At 39.1% G+C, this 19,471-nt stretch overlaps 1 protein-coding gene and 1 pseudogene across 1 annotated transcript; both read right to left on the reverse strand.

Moving 5' to 3' along the window:
* Positions 1-5,682: 5,682 nt before the first annotated feature.
* On the reverse strand, positions 5,683-6,594 carry LOC120780942 (annotated as a pseudogene).
* Positions 6,595-7,977: 1,383 nt separating this feature from the next.
* On the reverse strand, positions 7,978-10,095 carry LOC120780939 (jerky protein homolog-like). Its single transcript, XM_040113169.1, has 3 exons — positions 9,089-10,095; positions 8,558-9,034; positions 7,978-8,504 (listed from the first exon to the last, which is right to left on the reverse strand). Exons 1-3 carry the CDS (start codon positions 9,890-9,892, stop codon positions 8,199-8,201), a joined length of 1,587 nt encoding a protein of 528 aa, XP_039969103.1. The 5' UTR covers positions 9,893-10,095; the 3' UTR covers positions 7,978-8,198.
* Between the last annotated feature and the right edge of the window lie 9,376 nt (positions 10,096-19,471).

The raw sequence follows: 19,471 nt of genomic DNA on the forward strand, positions 1-19,471 counted from the left end.
TGCTGTCGACCATCCAGGCGGCCGGCGACAGCATAGAGGCTAATACACCACCAACCAGAGAGCATCGCCTTCACATTCATGATCGCACAACAAACATGAGATTTCTTGTCGATTCTGGATCAGTGATCTCTCTCATGCCCAAGTCCGCCATCACTCGCACGCCCACAGAAGATGATCTGACTCTCTTCGCAGTCAACGGCACCGTTATCCGAACCTACGGTCGAAAAGTCATCACCCTTGATTTCAATCTTCGCCGTACATTTGTTGGTCTTTTATAATCGCAGATGTCAAGTCAGCCATTCTCGGTGCAGACTTCCTGGTCCACTTTGCATTGCTTCTAGATCTCAAAGGACGATGTCTCATCGATACAACCTCGTCATGCACAACTCAGGGCACACTATCTGAAGTCACGGTACACAGCATTTCAACAATCGATCGCTCAATCTGTCCTGGTGCACTTGACGCCAAATACCTGCAATTACTCAACCAATTCATCGACATAACTCATCCCAGCACCAATCCTGTCACAGCCACTGACAGTCAAGTCGCTCATCACATTGAGACAACTGGGCTACCAGTATTTGAGCGCCCACGGCGTCTCACCGGCGAGAGATACTACAAATAGCTAAAGATGACTTTGACCTCCTGCTACGTCATGGCGTGATCCGTCCATCAACCAAAGAAAACAGGTGGATGGCGCTCCACAGGTGACTATCGATAACTAAACGCAAATACAGTTCCAGATCGATATCCAGTCCCTCATGGGAATGACATTCTCCAGCGTCTCCACGGATTTTCTCCACCATCGACTTAGTCAGGGCTTACCACCAGATACCCATAGCCAAGTCAGACTTTGCCAAAACAGCTGTAACCACCCCTTTTGGACTTTTCGAATTTCTGGGTATGCCAAACGGACTACGCAATGCCACGCAGACTTTTCAAAGACATATGGACAACATCCTCAGAGATTTAGACTTCGTGGGCTGCTTCATAGACGATCTGATTGTCTATTCTTAGTCCCACGAACAGCACCTACGACATCTCACCACCATCTTTGAAGTCCTGCGTGCACATCATCTCACCATCAATCCAAAGAAGTGCCAGTTTGGCAAGTCTGGAGTCATCTACCTGGGGTACACTATCAACAAAGACGGCTACACTCCACCCTTCGAAGGCACGAAAGCAATCGCCGATTACACAAAGTCAGAAACCGTCAGCGATCTACGTCGTTTCCTGGGAATCGTCAACTACTACCGATGAGCGATCCCTCAAGCGGCTCAGATACAATCACCACAGACGGACTTTCTCAAACATGCCAAGAAGAAGGACAACACTAAAATCCAGTGGACACCTTTTGCAGATCAAGCCTGGCAAGACTGCAAGAAAAGTGTCATCCAAGCCACGCGCCTGGCCTCGCACCAAACGCCATCCTCTCATTGAGATCCGACGCCTCGGATACAGCCATTGGAGGCGTTCTTGAATAGCGACACAAAGACTCATGCCAACCACTGACGTTTTTCTCCCGCAAGCTCAGTCCAGCAGAGACCAGATACTCCACGTACGATCGTGAACTTCTAGCCATCTTTGCCGCCATCAAGTTTTTCAAGCACATTCTCGAGGGAAGAAACTTCAGCATCTTCACCGACCACTAGCCAATCATCTACGCATTTTCTCAACGTGCTGACAAGGCATCACCTCGCCAACTACGTCAATTGGACTACATCTCACAGTTCTCAACTCAGATTTTCCATACCAAGGGCACAGAAAACGTCGTAGCTGATGCACTTTCGAGAAATAATGCCATAACCATGCCAACCAAACTTGATGCTGAGGCCAGCTTAATGATCTCCAATCCAGCACATCTCTCAAGATGCACCTGCTGAACATTGAAGGTCATGATATACTATGTGATGTGACCAATAATATTGTGCGACCTTAACTTCCACAGCCACTTAGACGCCAGGCCCTTGACATCATCCATGGTCTTTCTCATCCTAGTGGCAGGGCCACAGTCAAGGACTCACCGGAAGATTCGTCTGGCCAGGTATTAGAAAAGACGCACTCCTCTGGTCCAGACACTGCATACCATGTCAACATTCCAAGGTCCATCGTCAAAATCGCACCACACCAAACCACATTGACGTACCAGACAATCGCTTCGAGCACGTCCACCTGGATCTCATAGAGCTGCCCAGAGTCAAGGACCTTCGCTACTGTCTGACGATCATTGACCGCTTCAGCAGATGGCCACACGCCATACCACTCAACAACATGACAGCTGAGACAATTGCAGACGCCCTTTACACTCAGTGGATTTGTCAATTCGGTACACCATTAACAATCACCACTGATCAAGGTCTGCAGTTCGAATCAGCACTGTTCACCTCACTCTCACGAATGCTGGGCACTTATGGTATCAGAACGACACCGTATCATCCTTAATCGAATGGTCTGGTGGAACGGTGGCACCGCACACTCTCACGGCTCTCATGTGCAATAATGAGACACCTTGGCCGGACATGCTACCGTCAGTTCTACTAGGACTCTGAACCACATACAAACCAGATATGAAAGCATCTCCTGCTGAAATGCTTTTTGGGACTACACTGCGTATACCCGGTGATTTCTTTGATACAGCAAGCACACCAGGTGATCCATAACCATTCGTGAGGAAATACAGGCAAATCATCCAAGCAATCAGGCCAACACCAACAGCTCATCACACCAAACACAAGCTGTTCCTACTCCTAACCTTGACACGCGCACCCGCATCTTCAAGAGAGTAGACTCCATCAAGAAGCCTCTGCAACAACCATACACTGGCCCACATGAAGTCATCCAGCGTGTAGACGACAAAACCTACATCATCAGAATCAATGGGGCAGACAAAACAGTCTCAGTCGACATGCTGAAGCCAGCATACATTGAGTTAACAGACAACTCACAACCAACACCTTAAAAGTCCAGCAGGACTTTATTTGAGGGGGAGTACTGTGAGCACACTAACAAGATGCGTCACATCTGGCAGCACTGTTTGCCAGTTATTCTATTATTTTTCTATTACTTCATTATCTGTATGTTCTTGGAAATTTACAGTTTCCAACTGAATTCCTATTCTTAGTTTACAGTTTTAAGAAGCGTACCGACGCCATCAGAAATACAAGTGTTTTTAAGATCTCTTCAATCAATAAATGTGTTTATATTAAATGTGTGTCTTAATATTTCCACACATACATTCATAATAGCAAGTGTCGCACGCATCTTTCGCATCTCCGTTGTCACGGTCAACCAATGGCCGACACTGGCATTTTGTCAAAGAGTCAAGTGCTGAACACATTGAGCGCGAATACACACGTTCTTATGGACACAGTTATATAGTTGTGAAGCTGCCTCAATAAATGTGTCCCTAAGAACGTGTGTATTCTAATTTTTGACAAATGTCGCTTGCAGTCTCTCTCGCTCATTATGTTCAGCACTTGTGTGATGATAGAAAATCCTAGCGTTGCCGAAAAAAATAAACGAATGGCCGCCAATTGTCACCGCTTCCCTTGCCGCTTTACAGCTCCGCCTACAAACCAGCGTAAATATGTATGATGTATACGTATGTAAGAGCGTGAACCCATATCGACGCAGATTTTTGCGAGTCACGGAAAAATATTTTGGACAAATATTGTAAATCGACAACGGCTATGTTGCCACTTTTGTCACTTCTTTCTGTGAAGAAGCATCAGAAAGTTTTTCAATTTATGATTTTTAGCTTTTGCCATCGTCGCGTAAAGACGCTCGTTGGCAAAGGCATGCTCGGGGAGATGTTACGGCATCTGTTTTTATGAATGAAGCGAGGTCGCTTGTGGAATTTGCGCCTGCGTTTATGAATGAAATCGTTTTTGTTGTAAAATTTACTACATTTGAGCTTCGCCAATTTGGCTGCCATATTGACTTGTGGTGCTTATGCTATTTAGGCAATTGTTGTTTTTGTAGAACAATGCTTAAATATTTTGTTGGTGACATATTCACATATGTACGCATATGTATGTTTGTATGCCTATGCATTAGTTGTTCGGAAGTGAATGCAAATATATGTACATATAAATATATATGAATGCATGAACATGCAGAACATGCGCGCGCATTGGCATGTAATACATTATATTGATAAGTGATAAAATCATGATTTGAATTTCTGAATGCACACATGCGTATACATAATAAGATTTTGATATGAGCATGTGCAGAGATATAAGATTAATATAACAGAAGATGTACATACATGCATACATACATACTTATGTATATATTGTTGTGATAAATTTAATTTCTATTAGTAGGAAATATAATATAATACAAAAATATTGATTAGAATAGTATATTACGTAAAAATCAAAGAAAATTATAAAATATGCAAGTCCAAATTGACTATGAATATTACTATGCATGCATTCATACAAAATATACTCATATCATAATTATGTTTACATGTCAATATTGAATTGACGACAGCAAAACGCAAAAGCATACATATTTGCATAGATTGCGATTCCCAAGTTGAAAGAAAAATTTAAGCATGAAAATATCACAATGCGGTTGTTGGGAGCATCATAAGGAGCATGCGTACATATATTTATGTCTCTTCATATTCTTGGGCATGTGAGACAAGAACATAAAAAATTTGTTTATGTTCTCTGTGTGAGAGGTGTGTTTTGTACACATTTTTCGCTATTCAAAATGAAATAAAATATAAACGAAAAGCAAAACAAAATTCTTCGTTGAGAGTGTATTTCTGTCTCTTCCTATTCTCTGCTTCGGCATATATGTATGCCATGTCATCATATGCCGTAAATACGTATACATATTTCTGTCTCTTCATATTCTCGGTTAGAATATGTGAGAGAATTGTAAAAAATGTTAAAATTGCGAGGCGAATTCCGACCTACAATGTTAACAAATGCGGCGAATTCCCTAATGTGAATCTATCAAATGTTCGCAGTCGAACCTGCACCTTCTCTATACTTTTAAGTTCTCTGGATTATACATACGTATACATACATACATATAGCGACAAGGGAAGCGGTGACAATTGGCATTCGTTTATTTTTTTCGGCACAGCTTGGATTTTCTATCATCACACAAGTGCTGAACACAATGAGCGCGACAGACTGCAAGAGGCATTAGTCAAATATTAGAATACACACGTTCTTAGGGACACATTTATTGAGGCAGCTTCACAACTATATAACTGTGTCCATAAGAACGTGTGTATTCGCGCTCAATGTGTTCAGCACTTGACTCTTTGACAAAACGCCAGTTTCGGTCATTGGTTGACCGTGACAACGGAGATGCGAAAGATGCCTGCGACAATTGCTATTATGAATGTATGTACATATGTATGTGGCTCGCATTCGCTATCGTAAACATACAGACAAATGTGCCAAAGAAATAATATACAGTGCACTCGCGGTAACGTGAACTAATTAAAACCAAGGGAGTTGACGTTAGTGAAAATGTTCACGTTAGCGATTGTCGAATTTGAAGACGCAAAATAAAATTGCTAAATTCAGGATTTTTACACATTTAAATGTAAAAGTATTTTATTATTGCCATTAGTATGTTCATGGGTATGAACATACATATTAAATTGCGAATAAAATTTCACATTAGATTTATTCATTAAAAAAATCCGTTATCTTTTTCTGCTGCTTTTTCCTTTCTAATAGCTGAAATACTGCTTTCTCCCTTAAGCGTCTAAGTACACTCATGTCGCTTTGATCAACCATTGCATCTCCAGCCCATTGCAATGCCTTGTTAAAGATTTCAACTGCCTCACTTGCGGCAATTTTCTTTATGGGGTCTTCGGCAATACAATCATCATCGTCACTTTCTTCAATTTCATGGATTTCGGTGATTTTATGGATTTCGGTGGCATCATCAACACAAGAGTCATCGTTCCACTCTCGAATCATTGGCAATGTAAACTCAACCTAAAATAGAAAAAAAGTAATAATGATATCAAAGTGAGTCGTAAAACTTCTACCTGAGGACTCAAGTCCTGAAGAAGATCAACTGACATTCGTATTAAAGAGTTTATTTCTGCACTCCATTTGTCTTTCAGGATATTTAATGGAATGTTATATTCAGGGTCCTCCCCTGTTTCCCATTAAACTTAAAAATGTTTTTCCAACAAATGGCAAGAGTTTCTGTGCTGACCCGATCCCATGCGACAGATAAAAGAGTAACAGCATCTTTCAACGTTACATTTTTCATTGATTCAAGCAAATCTAATTTTTTGCTGCTATTGAAGCCAACAAACTGTTTCTGTAATATAACTTCGTTATTTTAATCGCATTTTGATCCATAGGTTGGATAAGAGGGGTGACATTTGGCGGCATAAACATGTCAATTATATTTCCACCTTCAGTTTTTAATTCTGCTTCACTTGGATGAGAGGGAGCGTTGTCAATAAGTAATAGTGCCTTTATTGGTAAGTTCTTCCGCTTTAGAAACAATCTTACCTGGCCAAAAGCAAGAATTTATAATAATTATTAATTAAGCGAAAAATTGTTTACCTGTGGCACAAAAGATTGATGGAACCAATGTTTAAAATGGCAGACGTCATCCAGGCTGATTTCGAGTTCTTATAATCCGTAGGGCAACCAAAGTGTTTAAAGCTGCGTGGATTTTTTTACCTTACCAATTACTAAAAGTTTAAGTTTATGTGCACCCGATGCATTTGCGCAACAGAGAAATGTTATACGCTGCTTCTCCGTCTTTGTTCCTGGAGCAGGTTTTTCATGCGATGATACATAGGTCTTATCTGGAAAAATCTTCCAGAATAAACCAGATTCGTCAGCATTATACAATTGGTCATTACATAACTCCATTTCCTCAATTTTTTGTTTTAGTTTCAGTTTAAATGGATCAACCAATTGAGGCTGCGATGAGAATTTTTCTCCAGATACTTTAAGCAATCTAACTCCGTATCTTTTCTTAAATCTCTGGAGCCATCCGTCACTAGCATTGAATCCGGTCGAGTTTTCTTTAAGTAGGGAATGCAATTCCTTAGCCTTTTCTTTTAGCATTAATCCACTTACAGGACAATTCCTTTCGCGCATCCGGATGAACCAAAGGTATAGACTTTTTTCCATAGCTGGAAGCTCTGACGATTTTAAAGTTTTTCTTTTTCCCGGTCCTTGGTATGTATTATTCACGCATTTTAAAATGGCTTCTTTTTTCTTTTTAATACTGCATATTGTTGACTTAGCGACATTATATTTTTTGCTAAGTTAGTCACACTTGTTCCTTTTTTCAGACTGTCTAAAATGTCTGCTTTTTCTTTTAATTGCAAACACTTCGATTTTTAGAACTCATTCCGATTGATTGATCACTCCGCGAAAGAAAAAACCTTCAACTGAAGTAAGTCGTTGTCATATGGTAAAATTTGCGCAAATTTTTCAATATTAGGGATTCCCCGAACTTAAAAAATAAAATTTAATGTATTCAGTGTTGTCCGTATGTTAATAAAAAGTGTAGTGAACAAAAATTTTGTTCACGTTACTGAGCTTTCTAAGTAAGTTTGTTCACGTTACAGAGTAGTCAATGTAAAAAAAGCGTGTTCACGTTTGCCGGTGTTCACGTTAGACGGTGTTCACGTTACCATATTTCATGAAGGTCATTAATTTTTTTGAAGAAATGAAAGGCGAGTGCACTGTTTATATGAACACATCTAAGTTCATTTTATAATAGTCGAAATTAATATAATTTTTGAAATAATAATTTATTGAAAATTATTTTTTATTTAATTTTATAACATAAAATTTTTACCATTTTTCGGAAAACAATGGTTCTTATAACACAAAATACTCACGCATACTTATGTGACAATGGTTCATATAATACAATATAAGCATGCATATGTCACTCAGAGAATGCTTTTTACGTTTTCTGTGTGAGTTTGTAAATTTTTCTACAAAGCAATTCTCTTTATTTATTCTTAGTCGTTTTACATATATTTCTGCCACTGCACATGCACAATTCTGCTAAATAGCAGCGAGAACGGCGAATTCCTTAATGTGATTCTATCAGCTCTGTTAGCCGCGCAATCGAACCTTCACACAGATTACTTTAAGTTCTCTGGCGCAACCCACACCGAATGGAACCGAATGGAATGGAACAAGACAGGACAGAAAAACACGTTTCGTTGCTTATAGCGTTATCTTTTTCTGCTGGTTTTTCCTTTCTAATAGCTGAAATACTGCTTTCTTCCTTAAGCGTCTAAGTACACTCATGTCGCTTTGATCAACCATTGCATCTCCAGCCCATTGCAATGCCTTGTTAAAGATTTCAACTGCCTCACTTGCGGCAATTTTCTTTATGGGGTCTTCGGCAATACAATCATCATCGTCACTTTCTTCAATTTCATGGATTTCGGTGATTTTATGGATTTCGGTGGCATCATCAACACAAGGGTCATCGTTCCACTCTCGAATCATTGGCAATGTAAACTCAACCTAAAATAGAAAAAAAGTAATAATGATATCAAAGTGAGTCGTAAAACTTCTACCTGAGGACTCAAGTCCTGAAGAAGATCAACTGACATTCGTATTAAAGAGTTTATTTCTGCACTCCATTTGTCTTTCAGGATATTTAATGGAATGTTATATTCAGGGTCCTCCTCGTTTCCCATTAAACTTAAAATGTTTTTCCAACAAATGGCAAGAGTTTCTGTGCTGACCCGATCCCATGCGACAGATAAAAGAGTAACAGCATCTTTCAACGTTACATTTTTCATTGATTCAAGCAAATCTAAATTTTTTGCTGCTATTGAAGCCAACAAACTGTTTCTGTAAGATAACTTCGTTATTTTAATCGCATTTTGATCCATAGGTTGGATAAGAGGGGTGACATTTGGCGGCATAAACATGTCAATTATATTTCCACCTTCAGTTTTTAATTCTGCTTCACTTGGATGAGAGGGAGCGTTGTCAATAAGTAAAAGTGCCTTTATTGGTAAGTTCTTCCGCTTTAGAAACAATCTTACCTGGCCAAAAGCAAGAATTTATAATAATTATTAATTAAGCGAAAAATTGTTTACCTGTGGCACAAAAGATTGATGGAACCAATGTTTAAAAATGGCAGACGTCATCCAGGCTGATTTCGAGTTCTTATAATCCGTAGGGCAACTAAAGTGTTTAAAGCTGCGTGGATTTTTTACCTTACCAATTACTAAAAGTTTAAGTTTATGTGCACCCGATGCATTTGCGCAACAGAGAAATGTTATACGCTGCTTCTCCGTCTTTGTTCCTGGAGCAGGTTTTTCATGCGATGATACATAGGTCTTATCTGGCAAAATCTTCCAGAATAAACCAGATTCGTCAGCATTATACAATTGGTCATTACATAACTCCATTTCCTCAATTTTTTGTTTTAGTTTCAGTTTAAATGGATCAACCAATTGAGGCTGCGATGAGAGTTTTTCTCCAGATATTTTAAGCAATCTAACTCCGTATCTTTTCTTAAATCTCTGGAGCCATCCGTCACTAGCATTGAATCCGGTCGAGTTTTCTTTAAGTAGGGAATGCAATTCCTTAGCCTTTTCTTTTAGCATTAATCCGCTTACAGGACAATTCCTTCCGCGCATCCGAATGAACCAAAGGTATAGACTTTTTTCCATAGCTGGAAGCTCTGACGATTTTAAAGTTTTTCTTTTTCCCGGTCCTTGGTATGTATTATTCACGCATTTTAAAATGGCTTCTTTTTTCTTTTTAATACTGCATATTGTTGACTTAGCGACATTATATTTTTTTGCTAAGTTAGTCACACTTGTTCCTTTTTTCAGACTGTCTAAAATGTCTGCTTTTTCTTTTAATTGCAAACACTTCGATTTTTTAGAACTCATTCCGATTGATTGATCACTCCGCGAAAGAAAAAACCTTCAACTGAAGTAAGTCGTTGTCATATGGTAAAAATTTGCGCAAATCTTTCAATATTAGGGGATTCCCCGATCTTAAAAAATAAAATTTAATGTATTCAGTGTTGTCCGTATGTTAATAAAAAGTGTAGTGAACAAAAATTTTGTTCACGTTACTGAGCTTTCTAAGTATGTTTGTTCACGTTACAGAGTAGTCAATGTAAAAAAAAGCGTGTTCACGTTAGCCGGTGTTCACGTTAGACGGTGTTCACGTTACCGCGAGTGCACTGTATGTACATATGTGTATGCCATAGAAATTCTATTGGTACAAATATGGAAATGATAACGAAATAATGCGAATATGCATATTTCATGAAGGTCATTAATTTTTTTGAAGAAATGAAAGGAACGAATGGAAGTGTTTATATGAACACATCTAAGTTCATTTTATAATAGTCGAAATTAATATAATTTTTGAAATAATAATTTATTGAAAATTATTTTTATTTAATTTTATAACATAAAATTTTTTACCATTTTCGGAAAACAATGGTTCTTATAACACAAAATACTCACGCATACTTATGTGACAATGGTTCATATAATACAATATAAGCATGCATATGTCACTCAGAGAATGCTTTTTACGTTTTCTGTGTGAGTTTGTATATTTTTCTACAAAGCAATTCTCTTTATTTATTCTTAGTCGTTTTACATATATTTCTGCCACTGCACATGCACAATTCTGCTAAATATGGCGAGAACGGCGAATTCCTTAATGTGATTCTATCAGCTCTGTTAGCCGCGCAATCGAACCTTCACACAGATTACTTTAAGTTCTCTGGCGCAACCCACACCGAATGGAACCGAATGGAATGGAACAAGACAGGACAGAAAAACACGTTTCGTTGCTTATAGCGGAACCGTTGGCTTTCATAGTCAAAATTACGCATTTTCTTTGTGCTTGTGTTAAAATGAACATTGACGCGGAGAAAATGGCGTTTTTGGTCGAGAGGAGCCCGATATATAATTATAAAAATAAAGATCACACAAATAAGTTAATAACAGAAAAACTATGGGACGAAATAGCTACAGAAATGAATAGTGACGGTGAGTTTAGTTTATTTTATTTATACCATTTGTAGATACATACATACATACGTAATGTTGATAAGTATTTAAAAAATATAGTGAAAATCAATTGTAGATATGCAGTACAAAACTAAGCCAAATTAGATAGCGTATTTATTTTGCCAAGAAACTGATCCAGTGGTAGAGTTAAAATATGATAGGAACTGGTCACGTATGTAACGCGCACCATTTGATGGCCTTGTGTTTTCAATATTTTCATTTGTAGCCTCTTGGACTAAATACTCCATAGCATCGAGTTCATTATATATTTCATGAAGCAAATGTTCTCGTTCCCGAATCATATTATGTAAAGCGCAGCTAATATAATAGTTTCTACTTTATTAGGCGACAACAGAATTTCTGTATGAAAAATTCGAAACTTGTTTGCAAGCATACCAAATGCGCATTCCACTACTCGTCTTGCTCTTGATAAACGGTAATTGTACATTCTTCGCTCATTTGTCAAGTTCCTTCGTGCAAAAGGTTTTAGAACATTCGTAAGAAGTGGATAGCCTTCATCGGCGACAAAAACAAAAGGTATGCATTCACAGCTTTCTGGACATATGTAGCTTTTAGTTATGTGATAAATTCAATTGTTTTTGAATAAGTTTTTTTTTTCAAAATTAGAGTGTTTGAAAACACCACTATCGCAATTTCGTCCAAAGTCGCCAACATCAACACAAATGAACTGCCCATATGCATCAACTACAGCTTGTAAATGTATTGAATGAAATTTTTTATAATTAAAATAATCTGATCCTGCTTTTGGAGGGCACTTTATTCTTATGTGTTTTCCATCTATAGCTCCTGCACAATTAGGAAAGTTCCACATTTTTTCAAACGCATCCGCTATATCGGTGACAATATTTCCCAGACAGCTTTGCAGGTTTCCATTACAATGTCTTCAATTGTAGAAGCCTCACATCGAAAAAAAATACGAAAGCGACTTAAATTATTCCCCAGTTGCCAAGTACCTGAAATTATATTTTAATTAATTGAAATTTTTGTATACCGATCACAATTTAAAAATTCCTAATTTTATATCTTGCAGTAGCAACATGCAAAAATAAATGGACAAATTTACGGAACTCATACTCGAGGTATTTGAGGGAAGAAAAAAAAACCATCTGGATCGAGTGGTAAGCCGAAGCGGAAGTGGTACTTGGCTGATGCAATGTATTTTTTAAAAGAATTTGTTCATCAGTATCGTGAAATGAGCAGTAATTTACCTGTAAATAGCCCTGATGTCGAACAACAAACTACCGACATGTCGCAAAATGATTTTACCGATGCTGTAAGTACTGACAAAAGCAGTCCAATACCTGCGAAAAAGAGTAAGATATCTATATCTGAGATGATAATGATTGAGTTCCTAAACTCCAAAACGAAGCAGAAACCAAAATAAAATGGAAATGAATTATTTTTTAAAAGTTTGCTGTCTGATTATGAAAAACTCTCCAGCAAAAGGCAAATACTATTCAGAATGCATATGATAAATAAAATGAATCAGTTACAAGAAGAAAAGGAAAATGAATATTTAAGTACTTCAACGTCATCATCGGTCATGGGATTATCTAATATAGTATATGATTGCAAATAATTATTTGTGTAATTAATAATTTATATTTTCATATTGATCATTGTAAAATTTTACCAAAGAAGGGATTTTGAATTAAAAATACATTGATTTTAAGTTTAAAAAGCTATTTGTATTTACTTACCGTAATGTTATAATTAATCTTTCCGCAGGAGTTATGCTTTTGCGGTAGTTCGTATTTTGCTTAAAAATTAAATGTGTTATTAAAGTGAGCAAATATTCGAATGTTGACACCTGCATCCTTGTGAAATTTCGAAATTGTCTCGTATGCATTCTCAGTTCAGAAATCAAATTTGTAATAACATTTTCTGAATCGCGCTTCTGGTTGTACGGATGCACCCACCATTATCTTTTATTTCTTTCACTTCGTTCACAAAACTGAATTATTGAAAATAGGATTAGCATCGTCCGAATCCGACGACATCTTTGCAAGAACTGATTCGTTTTCTTCTTTTTTCGTTTTATTTCAAGGCACACCAAGCGAGACAAAAAGACAAAATAACGCATTGTGCTTCGCTTGGTGTGGGTTAGAGCACAAGATGATTTTGTGTTTTATTAGTTAAAGACGTTTTTGACTAATCCGGTGTTAGTTCAATCATTTAAGCTTAATTTCATTTACATATAAATGGGTATATCGAATTGCGAGGTGAACTTACTATAATGACTGGACTATGTGGGCTCAGCCTAAAACAAAACGGTCTAAATATGACTAAACAACGTGTGCGTCAAATATACATATATAATGTATATAGAAAATATTTACATATGTTTCATATATGAAGTTCTAGTGTCGAAACCACGCCAAAAGCAACGTCATAAAAATATACGAATTGCATTTGATGAAAATTATAAATTTGGGGAAGAATTCGAATCTGTGATTTTCATTGACGAAAAGAAATTTTATAGGAGTGAAGTCAACGCAAATGAAAAGAAAAAAACGACTGGCGCGCTGTTTTAACTCGGCTATAATCGCGTAAGCGATGCCAATTAAAAAGAAGAGAAAGTCAACGGAATGATTGAAAATCTTGATATTCGTTATATGGGGCTAGGACAAATTTTCAACCGATTTGAACCATTTTAAGTACAAAGATACAGTGTTATTAGGAAACCACGATCTATAAAGGGTTTGTGCGGAAAGTAATAGGAGTAGATTTAAAAAAAATTATTGAACCAATCATTACAATTCTTTAAAAACTTTCTAAATAGGCTCCTTCTGCAGCGCTACGATGTCTTGTCGGACCCGATTGACCCTTCGTTTGAGTGTCTTGAGGACTTCCACGTTAAATTTGGCATTGACGATTTGTCCAGGAGGAACATGTCAAAAAAGATAATAAGCATCGTTTTCACTTTGTATTTGCTCATTCATCAGCGATTTATCGAGTTTCACACAGCATTTAATAGCGCACCTATGCTCTAACGAACACTGCATTTTCGACTTGCACCACTCACAGAGTCACAGACTGACGGATAGACAGACAGACATAGTGATCATTTATATACATATGTATAATCTTATATCTATCTCTATTAATTTTAAGTGACACAAACCACTGAATAAAACTATTATACTCTGTAGCAACATATTGCAAGAGTATAATTACATGTATCTACTATATTTGAACTTATTTTTAATATGAAAGGTTAGGTTAAACTGGTAGGTCAATACGACACGCATATAACAGTTTGGTCCTTTGATATACCAGATATAGTTCACTTGTTAAGTCTAAGAGAAGTAATCATCGTTTAGGACGCGAATTTTAACAGATTCTACGGCCTCACTGCCTCTTCCAGTGTATCATACGGTAGAGACTTCAGATCATTACAGCGTAGTGTTGCCAATGCGGGACAAGTGAACAAGAGATGCTACATTGTTTCCTTGGTGCCCTGCTGCAGGCATTTCCTGTAGTCTTCTCGATCTGTCAGCCCCATCTTGCGGGCGTGTCTTGTCACCAGACTGTGAAAAGTTGGTATTCCTACAGTCTTACAGCCTCTTCTATTGAGTGCCAATAAAAATGCTGTGTACTTTCGGTCTACCATATTGCACATGACTTTTGCAGTTTTGCACCCTGGTAGCTCGTTACATCGGGGTTTGATTTTCATTACCATGTTGCGGTCGAAGTCGTCGTATAGACAATGCATGGGTTTTCCAATATTGTTCATGTTTTCGAATGTTAGCCTTACACCATTCTTGGCAATCTCGTTCATCATTTCATTGCCCTGCTTATTTCCTCCAACACATTCCACTAATACCCTGCTTTCCAAGTCACTTCTGCGATACGAGGTTACTGCCTTGATTGCTGCTTGGCTGTCAACGTACATGTTGATTTTGAAATTAACTGCAAGTGCATTGGAGGAAAGCTCCACTGCTTTCGCAATAGCAAAGACCTCAGCCTGAAATATACCTTTTCCCCAGTTGAAAAGTGGGGTCATGTAATCGGTGTTTGCACAATCACCATTACCCACTGAGCTATGCCCGAAGGTTCTATATGTAAATTCTCCTGCAGCCAGCAGTCAGCCCGCCGATTTTGCTACGCAGTTTTCAGCGAAGTTGTCTATTGGTGGAGGATGGGAGTCATGTGTAGAAGTTCACGCAAGTGAGGAAAGTGCTTTGATAGCCTTTCACTTGTGAGTGGCTAGAAGCGATTATTTTACATATGGCTTAAGCAGCTCACGACTTCCGGTCTTCGACCAAGTATCCTTTGGGTATCCTAAGAACATCCGCTTGAAGGCGAGCTAAAGTGAGAAGGCGAAACATCCCCTAAATAGGGTTGGTCGCTGGGTTTGGGATCCGCCACGTAAAACAAAATACCACAAATGAAAAATAACTACGAATTGAGGGCATGCACCTGGAATGTCCAGTCCCTTGATTGGGAAGGAGCCACTGCCCAGCTGGTTGAGGTCCTCGTTAGAGTGAAGGCTGACATCACCGCCGTCCAAGAAATGCGATGGACGGGACAAGGACTGAGACGAGTAGGTCCTTGTGACATTTACTACACCTATGAGAGCTGCCCCCGCCACGATATAAAAATCGTGCTTGGCGACTTTAACACCAGAGTGGGCAGAGAAGGTTGCAGCCAAGATTCGCACCCGCCTCTGTGCATAAAAAAACGCACGTCAACAAACACAAGGAAGGTTCGACGTCGAGAATCTGCAATTACAACAGACAGCCGAACGATTTTCTACTCGGCTTGCACTCCTGCTCTCTGAGAGCAATCGTCAACAACTCGGTATAAAGGAACTGTGGGACGGCATTTCAAACTCCGTATGTACAGCTGCAACCGAAACCATTGGTTTTCATAAAATGCAAAAGAACAGCTGCTACGACGAGGAGTGCCGTGTCGCAGCGGAGAGAAAACAGACTGCCTACCTCGCAACGTAACGATCGACGACAACACGTGAGTGATGGGATAGATACCGAGAGTTGAAGAAGGAAGCGAGAAGCATTTGTAGACAGAAGAAGAATGAGGCCGAAATGCGTGAGCTTAATAAGCTGGCCGACAGGGGTAATGCTCGAAAATTCTACGAAAAAATGCGGCTTACAGAAGGTTTCAAGACCGGAGCATACTCTTGTAGAACACCCAAAGGTGATCTAGTGACCGATGCCCAGAGCATACTTAAATTAAGGAGGAAACACTTTTCCAGACTGCTGAATGGCAGTGAACGCACAACGCCAGAAGAAGGCGAACCCGATTTCCCAATCGATGACGATCGAGCAGACGTTCCGTTGCCCGACCATGAAAAGTTCTATCAGCAATTACCCGTCGGTAGAACAACAAAGCGGCGGGGGCAGATGGATTGCCGGCCGAAGGAATCAAACACGGCGGCGAAGAACTGATAAGGAGCATGCATCAGCTTCTTTGTAAAATATCCCCAACGATTGGAATTTAAGTGTGCTCTGCCCAATCCACAAAAAAGGAGACCCCACAATCTGCGCCAACTACCGTGGGATTAGCCTCCTCAACATCGCATATAAGGTTCTATCGAGCGTATTGTGTGAAAGATTAAAACCCACCGTCAACAAACTGATTGGACCTTATCAGTGTGGCTTTAGACCTGGCAAATCAACAACCGACCAGATATTCACCATGCACCAAATTTTGGAAAAGACACGTTAAAGGAGAATCGACACACATCACCTCTTCGTCGATTTCAAAGCTGCTTTTGACATCGCGAAAAGGAGCTGTATTAATGCCACGATGTCTGAATTTTGTATCCCCGCAAAACTAATACGGCTGTGTAAACTGACGTTAAGCAACACTGCAAGCGCCGTCACGATCGGGAAGGACCTCTCCGAGCCGTTCGATACCAAACGAGGTGTCAGACAAGGCCACTCCCTTTCGTACGACTTCTTCAATCTGCTGCTGGAGAAAATAATTCGAGCTGCATAACTTAATCAAGCAGGTACAATCTTTTATAAGAGTGTACAGGTGCTGGCGTATGCCGATGATATTGATATCATCGGCCTCAACACCCGCGCCGTAGGTCTGCTTTCTCCAGACTGGACAAGGAAGCAAAGCAAATGGGTCTGGTAGTGAACAAGGGCAAGACCAACTATCTCCTGTCATCAAACAAACAGTCGTCGCATTCGCGACTTGGCTTTCACGTCACTGTTGACAGTCATAACTTTAAAGTTGTAGATAGTTTCGTCCATCTTGGAACCAGCGTAAACACCACCAACAATGTCAGCCTGGAAATCCAACGCAGGGTAACTCTTGTCAACAGGTGCTACTTTGGACGGAGTAGGCAATTGAAAAGTAAAGTCTTCTCTCGACGAACAAAAATCAAACGCTATAAGTCACTCATTATTCCCGTCCTGCTACATGATGCAGAGGCTTGGTGGACGACAACAACCGATGAGTGGACGTTACGAGTTTTGAGAGAAAGGTTCTGCGAAAGATTTGTGGTCCTTTGCGCATTGGCCACGGCGAATATCGCATTCGATGGAACGAACGCCGGCTAGGTCATGTTGTCCGGATGGACGAAAACATTCCAACTCTGAAAGTATTCATCGCAGTACCCGCTGGGGTAAGCAGAGAAAGAAGAAGACCTCCACTCAGTTGGAAGGACCAGGTGAAGAAGGACCTAGCTTCTCTTGGAATATCCAATTGGCGCCACGTAGCGAAAAGAAGAAACGACTGGCGCGCTGTCTAAGCAAGTAAAGAGGAATATGTGTACAGGTGGCACGTTTAGTGCCAGTTAAAGAGTTGCTTTTGGAGTTATTCTCAAAGCCACCATTATGCGCAGTGCAGCGTGCCTTTGAACCCTTGGCGATGTCGTCCGCATAAGCCCTTATCTTCGGGGCCTTACCTTCCAGGTTTCTTAGCAGTTTATTCACCACTAGTGTTCATAGAAGCGAAGATAGCGCGCCACCTTGGGGAGTACCTCTGCAGACTTTCTTGGTCATTTTAGCGTCGTTCCATTCTGCTTTTATCCGCCTAGAGGTCAAAAGGCTTCTGATCTAGCGTTGTATAGCAGGATTAACAACTGCTCAAAATAGATTCCGTAGAGAATGTCTCTATCTGTTGAACGCTCCAGAAATATCCAGGAATACTCCAAGAGCGTATTCTTTATTGGCTAAATTAGTATCAGCCTTCCCACTTCTGCCCGTCAACAACATCCCACACACCTTTATATGCAACACTGATACGCCACATTCCCCACATAATCATTTGTTACTCACATTATACACCACGCTCTAACACCCACACAATGACATCACACACTCATCACTCAAGAGAACAGCACACACCAACACCTATAACTTTCGCCGAACCTAAGTAGCAAAAGGACAGACAACATGATGGAAAAATCACTTTGGCGCTACGACATCGGTCGATCCACACGATTCCTTTGGCGAGCGTTTACCTTTAAATTAAAATATTTTGTACCTTTTTGTGAGGCGAACACCTTGTTCAGAATTGAAACATTTTTTATACCCTTGTTGTGAGAAAATAAATTAGAAAGTTAAATCAACAATTAAAGTGTAAACGGGTCTTTTTTTATATTCAAATTTAATACATATATGGTGAGTGCGGGAAAAAGTGGCATATAAAATACGAAAGGTGGTACCAATATCAATCAATATACATGCATACAAAAAACAAAAAAAAAAAGAAGTGTCAGCAGCAGTACAAAGTGCTTATTACATAAAAGAACAAATTAGAGAATATATAAAACTAAATAAAAATAAACACACTTAAAGCAAATTATACGGTCGCGAATAGGAATAGAGGAAAATAGAAAGTGGAATAACCAGCTGGCATCCAACGAAGATAAGGAACTGGACAACACACTCACACTCACTTCTGATCGGTATAAGCCAAAAATCCCTTGGGGAAATCAAAGGGAGTTGTATCGTTTCCATTTTTTGGTTTAAATTTTTATGTATATATGTATGTATGTATGCTAGTAACTACAGTTGCATACAAAACCGTTTAAGCAACATTTTTATTTAAACGGATATCAAATACTTCTTTATACGGTATAAATTAAAAAACCGATATTAAAACACAAAAAAAAAATTGATATTATACCGCCTACGTACTCGTATACTTACTTTCGTTTATGCAACCACTCACTAAAAATATGATATTATCGCAGTATTCAAGTATTTATAGTACTTGTAATTTTCCGGCAATACTCCTTCTGCTTCCTAAAGCAGTAAGCTGGATTGCTCAAAGTAAGCAATAGGCGCAATAAAAATTCAAAAACTCTAAAGCAAACATCAAAGAGAGAGAGAGAGAGTATAAACATACCAGAGAACGTATGTATATTATAGAGAAGGTTCACGATGTCGAGCTTTTAGGGATATTTCAATTTTGGGATATTTACTGTTTTGG

Source organism: Bactrocera tryoni, unplaced genomic scaffold, assembly GCF_016617805.1.
Source record: "Bactrocera tryoni isolate S06 unplaced genomic scaffold, CSIRO_BtryS06_freeze2 scaffold_25, whole genome shotgun sequence".
In the NCBI taxonomy this organism is placed as follows: Eukaryota; Metazoa; Arthropoda; class Insecta; order Diptera; family Tephritidae; genus Bactrocera; species Bactrocera tryoni.